This window comes from Notamacropus eugenii, chromosome 6 (assembly GCF_028372415.1).
Source record: "Notamacropus eugenii isolate mMacEug1 chromosome 6, mMacEug1.pri_v2, whole genome shotgun sequence".
Classification (NCBI taxonomy): Eukaryota; Metazoa; Chordata; class Mammalia; order Diprotodontia; family Macropodidae; genus Notamacropus; species Notamacropus eugenii.
In genome coordinates, this window is record NC_092877.1 from 302,588,144 (window position 1) to 302,606,101 (window position 17,958).

Genomic DNA, 17,958 nt, shown 5'->3' on the forward strand with positions numbered 1-17,958 from the left:
TCTCCCAGCTGTAATTTGCCTTTCATCCACTCCAGCAACTTTCCAAAGAAAACAGAGCATGAATTTGAGGGTGAGGAGTAGGGGGAGGCAGGCTAGAAGGTGAGGGAAGGACTGGCCAAAGCCAGTGGCCTTAAACAAAGAGGAAAAAAAGGAACCTGCTTTAAGTCAATAAACTGAAAGCAAAGAATAATTTGGAATTTAATTAAGCCTTACATATAGCCTGAACCCAGAAACATATGTAAATGGGTAGCTGAGATCCATAGACCACACTGCATTTAATAGCTTATGGGTAAAATCAGCCTCTGCTGCCCAGAAACTTATAAGCCTAATGACCATTTTGAAGGGGGCTCATTTGAGCCTTGAAGGCATATAAGTTTTGGAAAATTTCAAAGAGCAGAACTTAACAGGACAGTTCCAGAACAGCAAAGAATCAGGATTCTGATTTGGCATCAAAACTATCTCTCATTGAAATAGCACCTTGCCAAGTCAAGAAACTTAGAAAGAAATCACAAAGAATGCTAGGTAGTGCAGTGGAGGGAGCCCTGAATTTGGAGTCAGGAAGGCCCAAATTCAAATCCGGATTCAGACACTTGCTAGCTATGTGACCCCAGTCTAGGCGATAAACTGCCATCTGCCTGAGTTTCCTCCTCTGTAAAATGGGGATGATAATAATGGCACCTTCCTCCCAAGGTTATTGTGAGGATCAAATGAGATATTTGTAAAGCACTTAGCACATAGTAGGTGCTTTATAAATGCTAGTTTGACAACCTCCTTCCCCCAACAATCGTATAAGGTTATTGGGTAGGGGGTGAGTGTTCTGGATCTGTGATTTCAACAGTATGGTGAATTCCCACTGTGGAAAAACCTTTTCCACCAACGCAGATCAATACCTCATCTTCAATTTATAGTTATAGAGAGTTGCCTGTGGGTGAGTGAAGGTTAAGTGAATTGCCTAGGGTCCCAACAGTCAATATGTCCCAGAGGCAGGACTTTGAATCCAGAATTTCAGGCCTCTGTTCACTATGCCAAGCTGCCTCTCCTGGGGGGTCGCTTGCTCTAGTATTATCATCTCTATTTTACAAAGGAGGCCCTTGAACCCTGAAAGGTACAGTCCCAAAGTTAGTGTCAGGCAAGACTAGACTCTGATATTCTGACAATCTCCCCTCATGCCTAGTGCTCTTCCTCTGAAATCTGTCACTTCTCCACCCAGCCCATTTGGGCGACGAAGAATCAACCCCTGCCTGGTGTGTGGTGGGCAGGAAGTCAAAAGATAGCCTCTTTGCTGAACTGCTAAGTGACTGTTTCTTCATATTTTTTTGTGCCTCTTGAACTCTAAGTGCTGATACCACATTGAAATAAAGCCCAAGGAAGCCAGACTGAGTATGATCTAGTAAATATAGGAAAAGGATCTTGAGTATTTTGACCAGTTGCAATGCAGGAAGGACTGGGGTTGGGGGAAAAAACATGGGTGGTTCCAGGACCTTTTTTTTGTGAGTTCCTTTTGTGGAAGCCTCCCTGGCTTCTTTCGGAACTCAGCTAAAATCTTAGCCTTCTGTGAGAAGTCTTTCCCAGTTCCCCTCAGTATTCGTGCCTTCCCCCCAAGATTACTTCAAAGTTTTCTATATGTATCTTGTTTATACATAATTGTTTGTGTGCTGTTTCCCCCATTAGATTGTGAGTTCTCTGAGGGCAGGCTTTTTTTTTTTTTTTGTCTTTGTATCCTAAGTACTTAGCATGTGCCAGACCGATAGGAAGTGCTTTTGGGGTTGACTGAGTGGGTGCTATCTCTAAATTAAAGTAGATTCCTTAAAAGTTTCGAAGGACTTTCAAAATTATCTAGTCAAACCCTTTGATTTCACCAATATGAGACTGAGACTCTGAGGCATGAAATGATTCACCCAGATTGTCAAGGGGAAACATAGTGGCACATAACCATGCATGTGTACATAGATTTAAGGATCCACCCAGCCATTTGGAGACGTAGAGAGAGCCTGGTGACTAGATCACAGACTGAGGGTCATGCATCCTTTATTTCTTCCTGCTACAATGGTTTAGTCAAACCACATCAATTTTGTGACTGTCCCCATCTGAAGAAAAGGGGTTGGTATAGAATATTATCCTGAAAGGAACTTTCTTAATGGAGAGTACCTCACATTGTCTTTCTTCTGTGGAGCATTTGGCAAGCATTAACCAGTTCAAGGGTTGGGAAAGCTGATAAATGAAAATCCTAGTTCTCTCTAGTCTTCCACACCACAACCCAACAGGTAGTTCTGTCCCCAGCTCTAGAAGACAGGGTCCTGTTCTCCATGATTAATGACTTTCACTTGGTTTCTTCAAAGAGTGACTGTGCTGTTTCCCTGCATTATTTATTTATGTTCTCTATTAAAAAATTCATGTAAGAAACATTCTTTAAGGTCAGTGAGATGCGGTATGCCACTGCTTTAAATATTCAAGTAAGCCACAGGTGGACCCACATACTGAGTGAGTGCTTGAGTCCGTGGCCTTCAAGACACTCATGCTGGTCCTGGAAAGGTCTGGCCTTCTGGATGAAAGAAGGAGGTCACTTGACAGATAGGCTTCAGACTGTGTGTTTACTTTCTGATGAGGTGTTTGCATTTGTAGGGAATGTTGATAGTACCAGACAACTCTGATTTGCAGCAACATACAGAAGAGAAACCAAGAAGCTTGTTAGAAATGCCATTTAAACTATCTCTGGTCTCAATGAGGCCCTAAGACTAAGGGAGAACTCCAAAACATGTCTTCTGTAACTTACTACCATGTCTATGGCCAAGCATATGTATTATGAGCTTTCTCTGGTCTTCCAAGAATCATAGTCCATGATCACTAGGCTGCAAGGCAAGAAACTCAATTGGCCCATGTGCAGCCTGACCAGATTACGATGTAATTGGGAGTCATTTAACAAAATAAATAAAAATCCAATAGAACAGAGACAATGTTGATATGTGGTTTCTGGTACAATATGCAGCCCACAGGGATCTTTATGTATGGTTTAGTGGCCCCCATTTCTATTTGAGTTTGACAGGGCTGGCTTAGAGGTCATCTAGTCCAACTCCTTTATTGGACTGAGGTTCAGAGAAGTGAACCAGCATCATCTAGGTAGAGAGTGGCAGAGGCAGAATTGCAATTCAGAACTCCTGACATCATATTCAGAACTCTTTGTACTCTAACAATAGCGTCCTAGAGTTTGAGAGCTGGAAGGCGGGTTAGGGACAATTTAGGCTGGCCCTCTCATTTTACAGATGAAATCTGAGGTTTAGAGGTTTTCAGTGACTTGTCCAAGGTCACCCTCCTAGTGGCAGAGACAGGATGGGAACCCAGCGCTTCTGACTCCAAGTTCAGTGCTTTTTGCCCTATCCTGAGGTACATGCTGCTACTCTCTCTGAATTGTTAACACTACACAGATGGCCTTAGAAATCAAGCCATGGGATTAGAACTAGAGATTGTGGAGACACAGTCAATGCAGAAAGCTATCAGTTGCTTTCTCTCTTTCCTGTGCTGAAATAGGTTGCAATTCAAAATATCATTGACTATTAACTCATGTCCCCAAAGTAAGGATCAAAAAGGTTCCAAAGGGGGCCCAAAATGATGCAATGAGATGCTTTTGCTGTCAGCGAGTGGTTTCATCAACTACAGTAGGAATCATTAAAATGGCCACTGGGATGTAGCTTACTCGACTTGTTAGGGTACAGCTAGGCCCAATGATAATGAGGAGGCGAAAAGGAAAGTGAGCAAGGCAGCTGCTTCTGCCCATGTATTATTTCAGCTTCCTGCTGCTTTCTGAGTCTTTATTCAGGAGGTAGTGGAGTATGAGGTTACTATGTCTGTGCAAAAATCTTTTGTTCCTCTGTTTCTTAATCACTGTGGATAGACTGACAGAAGAGACAGAATATGGGTGAGGAAGATATGTTGGCTGTCTTATCCCTCCTTTATAATGATTCCTTTGGGGGAAGGAGGTTGCTTAGGAGGAGGAAGGAAGGAAGGATCTTATTAGGTGCTTTATAAATATTATCTTATTTGATCCTCATTACAACTCTGAGAAATATGTACTATCCTTATCTCCATTTTATGGTTGAGGAAACTGAGGCAAACAGAAGTTAAGTGACTTGCCCCAGGTCTTACAACTAGCAAGTATCTGAGGCTGGATTTGAACTCAGGCCATCTTGACTCCAGGCCCAGCACTCTACCCACTGTGCCAACTAGCTGCCTCAAGGACTAGATTGGGAAAGTCAGAAGAGAGCCTTTGAGAATTAAACTCCCATTAAACCAAGGAAGTAAAAATATGCCCATGGTGTCCTATCCTTGAGCCTTCCTTTTATTCAACAACCGTTTATTAAGTGCCTACTGCGTGGCAGGCACTGTGCTAGCACTAGAGAAAATAAAGACAAAAATGAAACAATTCTTGCCCTGAAGGAGCATTCCTTCACATCAATTCTTGACTGTTTTGGGGGTCCAGTATTAGGGCTTCTGGGCGAAGGGCACATGAAGCCAAGTTACTGCAAAAAGAGCTAAAAGTTCAGTAAGGGTAGAAATGAAGCAGATATGGCAGGGAAAGGGTTGGTGCTTCAGATAATGTCAAAGACAGAGGGTCAAAGAAGATAAGATGACAGGAGGTAATAAATATATCCTTCCTGTATGGCTTCCTTCTGGGCCTCCTCCATCTCTTATTTCCCTCCTCCAATCCTGGATCTATTACATAGCTCCCACCATCACCACCAGTGCCATACACCACAAACTCTTATCATGACTCCATTTTGCATAATATCCAATGTTCATTTGATCACATGGGGAGGAAGATGATGAGGAAAATGGGGAATAAAACCCTTTGTTCCTGTAATCATTCATTTGATACCAAGCTGAGTGCCTGGGGAAGAGCTCACACCTGTACCCTTTCTGTCTGCTTTGTGCCTATGATAACATGTCCAAACAGGCAGAATCTTGTTCAGTTGTAACCTGGGGTGTCTGTCAACAGTGCCTGAACCCTGGCAACTAGCAAACACCCACTTCTGGGACAGTCTGATCCTTGCTTTAAATATGTGTGCATCTATATAGATAAAATATGCACAGGAAAGTATTCACACACAATCGTATATATGTGCAGGGAGGGAGGGAGGGCTCTTGCTCCTCTTTATTTTGAAAGCTGTTGTTATTTAAAACTGAAAAGACCAATGCATGGCCTACCTCCAGGCCAGCCCCAGGCAGAACCAGGAAGCAGATGAAATCAGTCTCTGGCTAATGTCTGAGAGCAAAAGAAGGATAGCGATCATAGGATGATAGATTGTCAGAGCTGGAACGGACCTTAGAGCTAGTCTGAAACCACTACCACCACTGTTATCACATCACAGACGAGGAAACAGAAGCCCTAGAGACGAATGGAGTCACTTACTCAAAGGGAAAGAGCTCATTGGAAGCAGAGGCCAGGAAAGGATCTTTGGCCTAGTCTGTTTTGTCAGCATATCACACCCACTACCCCCTCGTCCACCAGGCAACTAGGCCTGACTCAGCTGGAACATCTTGAGATCCTGCTGCCATAGTATAAACTTTTTCCTTCTCTACCCCCAACTCTCTTGCCTTCTCTGGGAATAATAATCCGATAATAGATAACTCTCCTACTAGGAAGGTGTTCAACCGCCTAATGGCTACCTCATAGTCATGATAACTCCCCAGACCAAAAGTCCCTTCTTTTCACAGCCTTTACCAGTTCCATTTTGGGTTGTTTCCTTCTTTTAGAATGTAAACTTCTTAAAGAAACAGATTGTCTCATTTCTATCACCAGGACCTAGCAAAACATCTGACACATAGTAGGTGTTCAGTAAATACTTGTTCATTCATTTGTTCATTCACTCATTCCCAAGGAGAATGTCTCCTTTCTGCAAAGAAGTTAAGGAAACTTGTAGTCACTCCTACCAAATTTTTACTCACCCTCATCATGGGTAGGAATCCTTACATACAATTATTACTCCATATGCAACCTTTGTTATATAGTTGGTAGCTAGGTGGCACAGTGGATAGAGTACAGACCCAAGGGTCAGGAAGATTCATCTTCCTGGCCTCAGACACTTGCAACCCTGGGCAAATCACTTAACTCTGTTTGCCTCAGTTTCCTCATTTGTAAAATGAACTGGAGAAGGAAAGGGCCAACCACACCAGTATTTTTGCCAAGAAAACCCCAAATGGGGGCGCAAGGAGTCAGACACAATTGAACAACAACAATAGAAAAGATTTTCTGCCCTTTCTTTTTGGTCCGTTTTCCAATTAAACTCATCAAGCATGTATTCACTGTCTGCCATTTACAAAGCAGTGAGACATAGTGGATAGAGGATCTGTGTAAATGCCAGAAAGGCCTGAATTCAAGGCCTACCTCTGACCCATACTATTGAGGTGACCTTGGTGAGTTACTTAGCCTCCCTGATTGCCCTAGGCAGTTCTCTAAGACTTCAAATTGCAGAATGGCTCCCGATGGACGTTGAAACAGGGAGTTTTCTCATGTGGTCTTACACACAAGAGTGAAATAATGGGTCCAGACAAACACATGATGTTAAGGAGGTAGGGCAGGGAAGACAAAGATAAAAATTGAAAAACTCTTCTTACCTTCAAGGAAATGCAAAATAATTTGAGGAGGAAGAGAACACAACTGGGGCCTCCTTTAAGGCTTTGAATAGGAGGGTGGTACCAGTGTGAAGTCTTTGAGAAAACTGAATGTTCTAAGTGCTAGATGGAGGTGAAGAGGGAGGGCTTACCAGGTTCTGTGCGCAATGGGGTGCTCTCTGCTACACTTAGGAGTATTATAAGGTTTTCTCACAGTCTTCTCTTGTTTTAGCCATTAATTCCAAGCCTTTTTGCATTTTTTCTTGGTTATTCAACTAAAAACAACATGAAATAATGGCTTAAAAAATCTAGAACAAACTTTCCTAATAATTTCAAACCGAGTTCAAACCTTCTCCCACCCCGCCAAATCCTAAAAGGCATTTGAAAAATTTCAAATAGAAATTTTCTTTTTCATGACCTTGCTTTGGTTTGGCTGGAACCCAGGTGATAAAAACCCATGATAAAGGGTCTTCTGGTAGTGTTTCTAAATCAGGCCAAACACAGCTAGTGCTAAATAGCTCCCAAGGTGGCCTGACTTTCCACTAGAGGAGATTTGGCAAAGTGGAGATAAACATCTGAACTTTTGGCTTTTTATTGGAATTGGGAATGAACAAACTGAATTAGAAAAAGGGCAGAACATTTAGCCAATACCATACTCAATGCCAAACTGAATTAAACACTTTGAAGCCCAGAGACATCTCTGCTCCATCCGACATCATTGCTCATTTCTTATGGCCTCCCTGCTTAGCAATTCCTATTACAAACAAAGACAAAATGGATGAAAGTCCTCCCAAAGCTGCTTCCATGTGAGCTTGGCATGTTCAGAAACTTGGGATAAGCCTCAGCCACAGATCTAAACAGCTAATGACTGATACCAAATATATAAATCACTCAATCTTATGGAACAAGCTAGTGAGGACTGCCCAGGCTCAAGTGTTGAAATCTCTCAGTTTTTATTTCCAATTTTACTTCTCTTTTTTTTCTGTGATTTGTCTCATATCCTATGCTATTCTGTCAGGTCATTTTTTTTTCATAATATAGTGCAATTTAGTAAAGGCTCTAAGGTCAGAGAACCTGAGTTCAGATTTCCCCTCTGATATGATATCCGAATGACTTTGGGCAAATCATATAACCTCACTAGGTCTTGGTTTCCTCATTAGACTCGATAACCTCAGATCCTTTTCTTCTCTAGATCTCTGATCCTGGAATTTCTAAAGTGGGATAGTGAAACCTGGCATCCAGCCAGCTTTCTCTTGCTGCTGCTTGGCCATTTCAGCCCTATCTGACTCTGTGACTCTAATTGGGATTTTCTTGGCTGAGATACTGGAGTATTTGTCATTTCCTTCTCCAGCTCACTTTACAGATGAGGAAACTGAGGCAAACAGGGTTAAGTGACTTGGCCAAGGTCACACAGCTAGTAAGTATCTGAGGTTGGATTTAAACTCAGGTTTTCCTGACACCAGGCCCAGTATCTACTGTGCCACCTAGACCCTTGCAGAGTTGTAAAGATGAGTGATTTGCTGTCCATCCCAGGCTTAAAGACAGTTGAACTAAATGAAGGTAGAAAACAAGTGTTCTTAAATAAACAGGAAAGTCTTGGCTTTTCACAATGTCTGATCATGCTGTAAAACAGCAATCCCAATTGGAAGGGGTCTGGCCCAAGTCCAGTGTGACGCTTCCTTCCATTTCACCTGTTTCTGTTGGACTCATCCCTGTATCCCTTCGGTGATGTTGAGGGGATGGCCCCTTCTGCCTCTCTACCTGGGCCATCCATCCTCGAATGGCTCGGAGGGATTCTCACCCCTGGCTCCTCCCTTCCCCTAATCTCCCTATTTTTCTGCCCTTAGCATGGATTCATTTCGCTTCTCTTCTCATAGACTTATAATGTCACTGAATATGAGCTCTATAAATCAATTAACAAGAATTTATTGAGTCTACTATGTGCCAGCGCTGTGCTAGGTGCTGGAGGTACAAGTAAAAAGGCGAGTCACAAGAAAATTATGGTGGGAAACAAGTACATAGTTTTACATATATATATATATATATATATATATATATACACACACACACATATATATGTTATGTTTCTATATATGGATACATAGAGAGATAATGTATTTTAATGTATAATTACATATTATATGCCTACATATTATATTTTTATATGGAGAATGAACATGAAGTTAATAAACATAAATATATACAAAGCAATTCGGTACAAGGTAGTTTGGCAGGGAGGACGCTAGTAATTGGTAGAGTCAGTAAAGGCTTCCTATAGAAAATGGTGCATCTTAAAGGACCAGAGTGACTTGAAGGCAGACGTAAGGAGGGAGAGTGTCCCAGGCAGGTTGACTGGCCAATGCAAAGGTGTGGAGATGGAAGATGTTATGAGGAACAGAAGGAAAGTCATTTGGGCTGAATTGGGGTGGCAAATTTGTTTTCCTCGTGCCCTTGCATGTGGGCCTTCACCTTCTCACAGCAGTCTGCCATTGTACCATGGAAAGGAAAGAAGGCCATGCCACTCTGTCCTCCAAGACCCTAGTGTGGCAGACAATGGTCTGAAAAAACTGTGAATACAAGTTATCACCTTCCCAAGCCAAATGCAAAAATTAAAAACAACCGAAAGGAACCAAGCTCTCAACTAGACTGCCAGTGTCACAGAGGGAGGCAGAGCTAGGGGAGCAGGGATTTCTGAGCAGTTGGAGGTGTCTCTGGGTAGTCTGTGTGGTCTTACAACATCTGGCACTGGTCCATGCCCCCTGGGGGGAAGCTCCTTTCATTAAGCTCGGTTTGGTTTGTGAATGGATGCAACTATTCTGTTCACTGTTCAGAAGTGTTGCTATTTACCAAGAGCATGAGAGAATCTATGGCTCTCCTGTAGTTTTGAGAGATTTCCTTGAAGAGACTCACATGCATTTAGTAGGAGGTTTTCACTTTGAAGATTTACATGAACCTGAGATGGGCAAGAACCTGTTTTGCCCTCCCCACTCAGTACACTTAACCCTCCTCCCCTCCAACTATGCCAACAGAAGAGGCACCTACAGAAACAAGGGGGGAGGCGAAACCCCTTTGTAGCCACAGCCTGGAAGATCCCATTTCAATATAAAAAGGCATTGGATTTTTTTTTTTAAGTAGTAGCTACTTTGTCACACTTGATTACTCCAACTGTATTAAACTCCATTAGAGAATCTGTTATTTCAGTTCTTTGGCTCACGGTGGGTCTCCAGTGGATGGCAAAGTGGTGAGGGGGTGAGAATGAGTGGGGATTGGGGGGAGGGCTTACTTACTTAAGGAAATAGGATGTGGAGTATGTGGTAGTGGGATACAATCACTTTACATCCAGAGAGGACTGGTTTAAAAAAATGCTCTTGAGCAAAGTAGAACTGAGTGATTAGGGTATTGGGTAAAAAAGAAATGCTAAACTACCGTGATCAAAGCCATCCCTTGTGAGGATGCAAACAGAGGGGATGGGTTTTCCTCTTCACTTTCCTCTCCACACTTTCCTCTCCCCCAATCCCTGCCAGTTTGTTTGCTGTGTAGAATTGTCCAGCCATATTCTTGTATTTGGAGAAAAGCAGAAAGTCAGAGGTGGAAAAGATCTTTAAAGTCAATTAGTCCAGTTTCTTCCTACATTTTACAGGTGAGGAAACAGGCCCAGCTATACTGTTCACAGTCAGCATGGCTAGAGAATGATAAGAGGTAGGCAGTCAACCACAACTTCCATGGCTGGTGTTCATTCCACTGTACTCTGCCTTAAGTACTTTGTTCTAGACTGTCTAACAATGTTCTCTCGATTACATTCCAAACTAGACATGAAACTTGTCATATCTGCATTCCTCACAGCATCTAGTACAGTGTCAGACACATACATGTGCAATAAATATTCATTGATTGGTTGGTTAACCAGGACTTTGATTAATATTTTCTTTGAAAAATAATGATAGTAAAATTTCTTCTAAATTTGGCAGCCTAGACTGTATGTCCTGGCTGGGAAAATCAGAATAATTCTGGGTGTTGTAACTACAAGTCTAAGGTCAGGTTGACACTTGATAAAATGGAAAGCCTTTCCTGGTCCCCTTGGCTGTTAGCATTCTTTTTCTCATCAAATTATCTTGGTTTACTTATCTGTTCATATAATCCTTTAGGAGAACAGAAGCCTCTTGAGGGCAGGGGCTGTTTGACATTTTTGTCTTTGTATCACCAAGCATCTAGCACAGTGCCTTGCACAAAGCATGAACTTAATAAATGCCTGCTGAACTGAATCCAGTACAGTACTCTCATTTTATAGGAAAGCAAACTAAAAACCATGGAGATAAAGTGTCCTGTCCAAAGTGATCCAGTAGCTGGCATGGCCAAGACTGGAGCCTGAGTCTTTTGGCTGCCAGGCCAGAGGGATATATTCCTATTCCTGTATTCCATCTCTTGATTCACTTTAGTTCAGTTTGTGATGTCAGGATGTCCACAAAGCCCTGACCCTCGAGGTCAAGCTCTCTTAGGTTTGCCTAGTTTAATAGGAAAATCACACCACTGACTTCATTCTCCTTTGGCCTTATTTGTCTTGCCAAAGTGCCAGAAGTTGTGGTCATTAGTCTTTAGGTGAGAACTGAGTGTTCTATTCCACACTTGTAATATTCTGATCTCTCTGTCTCTCTGTGTCTCTGTCTCTGTCTGTCTCTCTGTATATCTACCTCTTTCTGTCTCTCTCTTTCTCTCTGTGTCTGTCTCTCTCTCTCTGTCTGTCTCCCTCTTTCTCTACACACAGATGATACTCCCCTCTTTGAATTCCCATGTTTCCTTTCCATATCTACTCATTTGGGAGGATTGTTCTATGTGAGCTAAAACCACTACGTCCGCATCCATCACCTCAGCTTTCATTCATGGTTCTCCTTATCAGTCTCCATGAGAAATGTGGCCACTTTGAAAAGAATCAGTCATATTAATAGGCTTCCTTTGTCTGTCCAACTCAGACACGTGTTATGTCTGTTATCCCAAGGAGGCCTTGCCCTTCTTTTGCAAAGAGTTGGAGTTTGATGAACAGGTCCTTTCCTTACCTCAACATGAGCAGGTCCATCTTCAGTGGTTTCTCAGGGTGATTTTCTCAGGGAGATTTTCTCAGGGCAGGCCCGTAGCACTCTAGGAACACTGTTCAAATGGATATCCAGCAGTGTTGAGTGAAGGTTGTTCATCTTTATTTCATTTTTCTCCAGTCTTTCCTTGAATTCCAGTGGGAGGCTATGTTGTGAATTGTCAGTGTGTTAGAGTGTATAAGATAAGATATATTAGGAATTTTATTTCTCCATTCTCTTTCTGACATCTTGTTAGGTGAGGCAAGCAGCTCCTTTCCTTCTCTATAGTACTGCTCACCTACATACACACACACACACACACACACGCACACACACACATCCCTAATACATACCCTTTCACATGAAGCCCAGTACAAAGGAAGGTAGTAGCCCAAGGCTTCTACCAAGTTTGGATGCCACTTAAGAGAGACAAAAACAACTCTCCTCTCTGCCCATTGTCTTTCCATCTTTCCTCTGCCCATTGTCTTTCCATCTTTCCTCTGCCATCTCCTAGTTGCTTTGGCTCTGTCCCTACCTTGCATAAGTGATAGTCCAAACTACTCTTTCCTCTATGGTGGTAGCTACCTTGCTGTTCCTTGTCCAAACATCTCATCTCCTATCTCAGTGCCTTTGTACAGACTATCTCCCATGCCTAGATGTTCTACTCCTTCATCTCTGCCTCTAGGAACCCTTAGATCCCTTCAAAGCTTATCTCAAGTGCTGCTAGGCCATCGCCAGTCATCCTGACCTATGTTGACCTTGGAGAAGATAGTGAGGCTAGTGACTTTGCACAGCCTTGTCTCACTTAAATCCAGTTCATTTGCAAGTCAAGACATCCCCCCCAGATGGAAGAACAAATAGCAGTATTTCAAGGGGTTCTTCCTACATCAGTCTTAATCTTCCCCCCCCCCCCCCCACTGCCATTCTTCTGCAAATACTTTGTATTTAATGCTCTGTAAACAGCTGCATTTCCTCAGTAGAACTGGAGATCCTTGAAAGTAAGGGGCTATTTACCTTTTTGTCTCTGTTTCCCCTCAGGCACATAGTAGGTCCTTACTGGAACTATCAAGGACTATCCCCTGTCAACACATGCTTTGATAATCCTTGGCTCTTTACCTATGATGTCATCACTCCCCTCCCATAGGCATAATGGACATTCTAATGTTTTTGTCTTAAACTCATGTCCGCAAGTGTTCTCCTTTCCTTTGGCTGCTGTCTCTTTGGTTCCATCCCCTCACCCCTTTTACTTGGCTAACTGGGGGATCACAGGATCGGAAGGAAAAGTGGAACCACTCTCCTTTCCACCATCTCAAGAGGGGAATGAACCAAGCTTTAACTACTGGATGGAAGAGAGAAGAGTGACTGGTGAAGGGCAGAAAGGCTTTTGAGGGAGAAAGCTCTTAATCAAACACAAATATCAGGGATATTAGCAAGGGGAATGGAGAAAATTGCTATCAAACTAAATTGCTTTTTGTATAAATGTTCTCTTTATTCAAGTTTTCCCCAGCGTGCAATTCTTTCTTTAAGGCCTGGTGAACAGATGCTCTTTTGAAAATGTTGATTAACTGATGCTTTTTTAGAACCCTACCCACTCACCCAAACAAAACTACTGGGATGAATGATTATCAGAAGGGAAGGGGGAAAAAGAGAGAAAAGTCAAGTCTCCAGGGCTTTCTTCTTCCTCTGAAGTGGCCTTTGATTCTCCAGGTGCAAAAATCTCAGCTCCATCTGAGTGAGAGCTTTCAGAAAAGCCCTTAGCACTAGAAGGGACGCTGGGAGACCATCTACTTCAACTCATTGCCTCTAAACAAGACTGCATCCAAACCTTCCTTCAGAAGTGCTACCTTAAAACAAGGAAAGAGTGACTGCTTTGTAGAAAGAAGACCTGAGTTGAAATCTCAGCTTTGCTACTTAGTACCCTTGTAGTTTTGGTCACTTCACCTCTCTGGACCTCAGTTTCCCCATCTGCAAAACAGATTGCACTAAGTGACCCTTAAGGTCTCTTCTGGTTCCATATCTTTAAGCCTAAGAACCTATCTTTCCTTTCTCAGTATAGGCAGGCTAGCCCATTGGCTAGTTGTTCGAATGCAAAATGTATGCTTGCCGAAGAGACTGTTTTATGAAGAACTTGCATGGGGCAGGCGATCACATGGTGGCCAGGGGAAGCGATACAAGGACACTCTCAAGGTCACTCTCAAGAACTTGGATTTGACTGTGCAACATGGGAAACACTGGCTCAGGATCGCTCAGCATGGCATGCCCACATCAGAAAGGGGGCTATGCTCTGAGCAAAGCAGAATTGAGACAGCGCAAAGTAAAGGCAGAATACACAAATTTGGGATATCCACCCCAAATACTCATAAAGACTATCTGTGCCCAACCTGTGGTAGAGCATTCTGAGTTCGTATTGGTCTGATCAGCCACAGTTGGACACACTGAAACATGAGTTTGTCACGGTCATGTCATTTTGGTCCTCCTTGAAAACGAAGGACAACTACCGACCAACTGATAGGCAGGCTGTTGCTTCAGTCATAGCTAACCCTTAAAATCAGGGCAGGTTTTTTTTTCCTTTTTCTTAAAGGTTAGTGTTCTTTTTGCCCTTTTCCCTGGCAACAGTCATTTTCTGCTGAGTGACAGCTGCCAGAAGCCTCCTGACTTTGATCCCTTTCTTGGGGGGATGAAATGGAATAGGGCCACATTCTCACTTCCAACTGTTTCTCCTCCCTTGGTGGGGCCTTTGCACCTGGAAGCAGACACAGATTTCACTGGCAAGTCATGCTGCTTGGTTCATGAGTGGATCCAGAGACTCCCATATGAGGATGTTAAGAAATGCGAGCATCCATCACCTCGATTATTGGTTGGAAATATTGTGTGGTGGGATTTCTTCCAGTCCCTCCCCCCATACACTATTTCTTTTTAGATGGAGGCAAAAACGAGAAAAGATTTGATTTATATTTTAAAAAATCAACTCAGCAACCTAGGCCTCCAGATTCATTACTTGAGCCTTCTGATGGACACCACCTGTCTCTTGTTGATTCCTATTCATGTTCTCCTTCCAAGTAAACAGTCTGCTTTGTAACATCACAGAAAGAATAATGAGGAGGATGGGAACCAGGTAGAAATGCTTGGCTTGGTCCCACTAATGCCAGTCTTCCTGCTGTCAGAGGGCCAGGGACAGCATGGAGAGTTAGAGGAACAGAGATTAACATTGTGGATGGCAAACACTTTCTAGGACCAAGGCCACTGGGATCTCTAAGTGAGCTTTCTATTTGTTCCCTCCCAAGAAGGCCGGTGAGAGTTTGATACTTCAGTCAGGAGGCAAGAGGACTTCCTATATTGATTAAAAGGCCAGGCTTTCAGGAAGAAACTGGAGTTAGAGTGTGCCAATGATGAATCAGACAGCATTTTAGGTTGTGGTTGAGAAATTTTTCAGTTGATAGTATGGACAGGTTAAAATTTTAGGCTACTTTTGGGATCTATGTTAGTTTCTTTGGTGTGTTTCAACTCTTCTCAATTTTTTTTCCCTTAAGTCCCTGGAATTAATCTTCAGAATTATGTTGAAATTCAGAAAGCACAATTTTAGGTGGAACAGAATTCTTAAAGGGTCACATGCACATGCAATGGAGAGTGCACTGATCCAAAGATGTGGACTTAAAAAATTAGTGTGTAAGATCTGAAGAAACAATAACCTATTGCTTTACAGGCACATATTTAACTTTCTTTAAAAAATGTTTTACCATTTTAGACAAGTAATTTTCCTTGGCTTTTTCTTTTGTCTCCTCAGCTGTGATTTTTGTGAGATGGACAGAGTAGTGAATAGAAAGACCTGTATTATCCCCAAAATTATCATATAAAAGAAAAAGCTAGACAGTGATAATACTGGAGAAATTTCAGAGTAAATTAACTAAGCTCTATTCAAACCTGGGCTGGCTAGATTGGTCACCAATGTTTGATCTATTCTAAATCATAAAGGAAGCCAACACACAAAGTAGCTTGGGCAGGAGAGATGAGTGATATTAATGCAGATATGTGGATATGGGCAGTCATTCCGACATTCTTTTCCAATTCCGCTCCTACAGTAAAACATATAACGATGATACATGACTTGCTTAAATTACTTTAAATTTATTTGAAATCCCAAGGAGAGAAACCCTTTAGGCTTTGTGTCCACTTAGATGTATGCAGATGAAATTTGTGGTGCTAAAATAGCTTTAGCAATAATAGTGCCTAATGGCAAATGCTAAGACACCATTGAAAGGTCTACGGATAATATCCAGGATAATATTGATAATGAATGACAGCTATTATGAAGGAAGGCACAAGTAACAATATCTTTGCATGCTGGATACCTAGCTTTGGGGGTTGTACTTCTTTTTCTTCTGGTTGCTGCGGAAACAATGGAGCCAACTCTACAAAGCTTGCCTTCTGACAATTACTGATACAAAAATGGCTCTACTTTGTTTCTCGTTACAGTGGACATCCCAGAAATAACAAGAATTCCAAACAGCGAGGGATATGAAGATGATGAGGGTGAGCTGATTTCTACCTACCCCCTTCCTTTTTTTTTTTAAGACAAGTCTCCTATCTAAACTTAAGATTGGCTTGACAGGAATCTTATCCAGAGTCTGAGAGGGCAAAGATTGAAGAACAAAGGTCAAGAATGAAAATGGTGAAAAAGACTAGAAAATGTCGTATCTACCTATCAAGGTCAAAGTGGGGACCTTTCTACAACTCTGCCACTAACTAGCTATATGACCTTGGGCTGGTCACTTTTGCCCTCTGCACCTCAGTTTTCTTAGCTATTAAAAACAAAGCAAGACAGGGTTCCTCATAAGGTGAATATCATGAACATCAAAATTATGTAAGGCATGTGACTTTTATGTAATCCTAGATTCCATTTTATTATTTTTAGGACTGATTTTTGTAAGTTTTATTGATGTCTTTTGTTTCTGTCCTCATGTGGGTCTGTGATCTTGATATTGAGGGTCGTTGAAGCATTTATTCTTCTGGCTACAGCCACCCCTCCCCCAAACCATCCTGGAATAGAGCCCTTCCTAATAACAAAGAAAAAACAGTTAAGCAGAACACTCTGTGTAGTATCCATGTCTGACAGTACGTACATGCAACATTTTACCCTAGTAGTCCCTACCGGAAAGTCTGTTTCCTTGTCTGTTCTCCAGGACTATTTATTGCTGACTTCAGTTACTAGGGATCTTTTCATTTACGTTGTTGAGGTCTCTGTACATATTATCCATTTGGTTTCACACAGTTCACTTTACAATAATAGTACATACAAATCTTCCCATGTTCCTCAGAATTCTCATTTTTATCATTTCTTCCTGCACAATCTTATCCCATTACATTTATAAACCACAGTTCATTCAGCCATTCCTCAATCATTGGGCACTCGATTTATTTTCATTTCTTTACAACCACGAAAAGTGCTACAGTGAGCATTTTGTTATATATTGGACCTTTGGGTTCTTTCCTTGACCTCTGGAGTTGAGCCTAGATTTTTAAAAAGCTGTTGTAAATGTTCTGAGCACCTGGGGCAACCACCTACCTTACCAATCTTCTTTCTGGGTAATTTGAATCTATTCAACATTAAGCAACTCTTAGGGGACAGGGATCTACATCACCACCACTCCCATCTCTCTCTGGGTAATGTCTTTTTTATGCAAAGACTATAGAGATCCATAAACTATGCAAATCAGATATCTGTTATTTGTCAGGGCTTTGTCATCACCATGCCCATATATTAGAATTTTCTTCATGAAAATTAATACTAGGATTCTGCAAAGCCTCAGCATCTCTCTGGTGACCCTTGGCTCATTTCACCTTAATTCTCAGTCACCATAAATAGATATTTGCTGGAGAACTTCTTGACATCCACAGATTCCAAATCCATTTTCAAATCTCCTGAGGGTTCTGACCTAAGACACTCTCATATGAATTCAAGTTAGCTAATCGCTCTTTCTGTTTCCATACCCAAACCCAGCACTAATACTCTATCTTCTACTTACTCAAATTCCATTCCACACTTGGTCATGAGAAACTAAGGACTGGCTTCTGAACACACCTATTCCACGGATTACTAACATTAGGAGATGTTCTGGTTGTTTCTTTAGAGCCTGGGTCCAACTCAGGTGCACAGCTGCCAACTCTTCAGAGGCCAGCACTAGATGGGCATGAGTAAACAAACTCTGCATACAAACAAACAAACGAATGAATGGATGGATGGATGGATAAATAAATGAACAAATAAATACACATGCATGCACACACA

At 42.0% G+C, this 17,958-nt stretch overlaps 1 protein-coding gene and 1 long non-coding RNA gene across 3 annotated transcripts in view; one reads left to right on the top strand and one right to left on the bottom strand.

Moving 5' to 3' along the window:
- NRP2 (neuropilin 2) overlaps positions 1-17,958 on the top strand; it is a 147,741-nt gene that overhangs the window by 126,062 nt on the left and 3,721 nt on the right. For both annotated transcript variants that reach the window (XM_072620109.1, XM_072620110.1), the window contains exon 16: positions 16,146-16,202. In XM_072620109.1, the coding sequence (XP_072476210.1) occupies positions 16,146-16,202 (57 nt within the window). The remainder of the gene's footprint in view (positions 1-16,145; positions 16,203-17,958) is intronic.
- The window catches only part of LOC140511113 (uncharacterized), a 101,009-nt gene continuing 99,598 nt past the window's right edge, over positions 16,548-17,958 (bottom strand). Inside the window, exons 3-4 of the long non-coding RNA XR_011969436.1 lie at positions 17,696-17,875; positions 16,548-16,726 (exon numbers count right to left, since the gene is read on the bottom strand). This is a non-coding gene — a long non-coding RNA (uncharacterized lncRNA). The remainder of the gene's footprint in view (positions 16,727-17,695; positions 17,876-17,958) is intronic.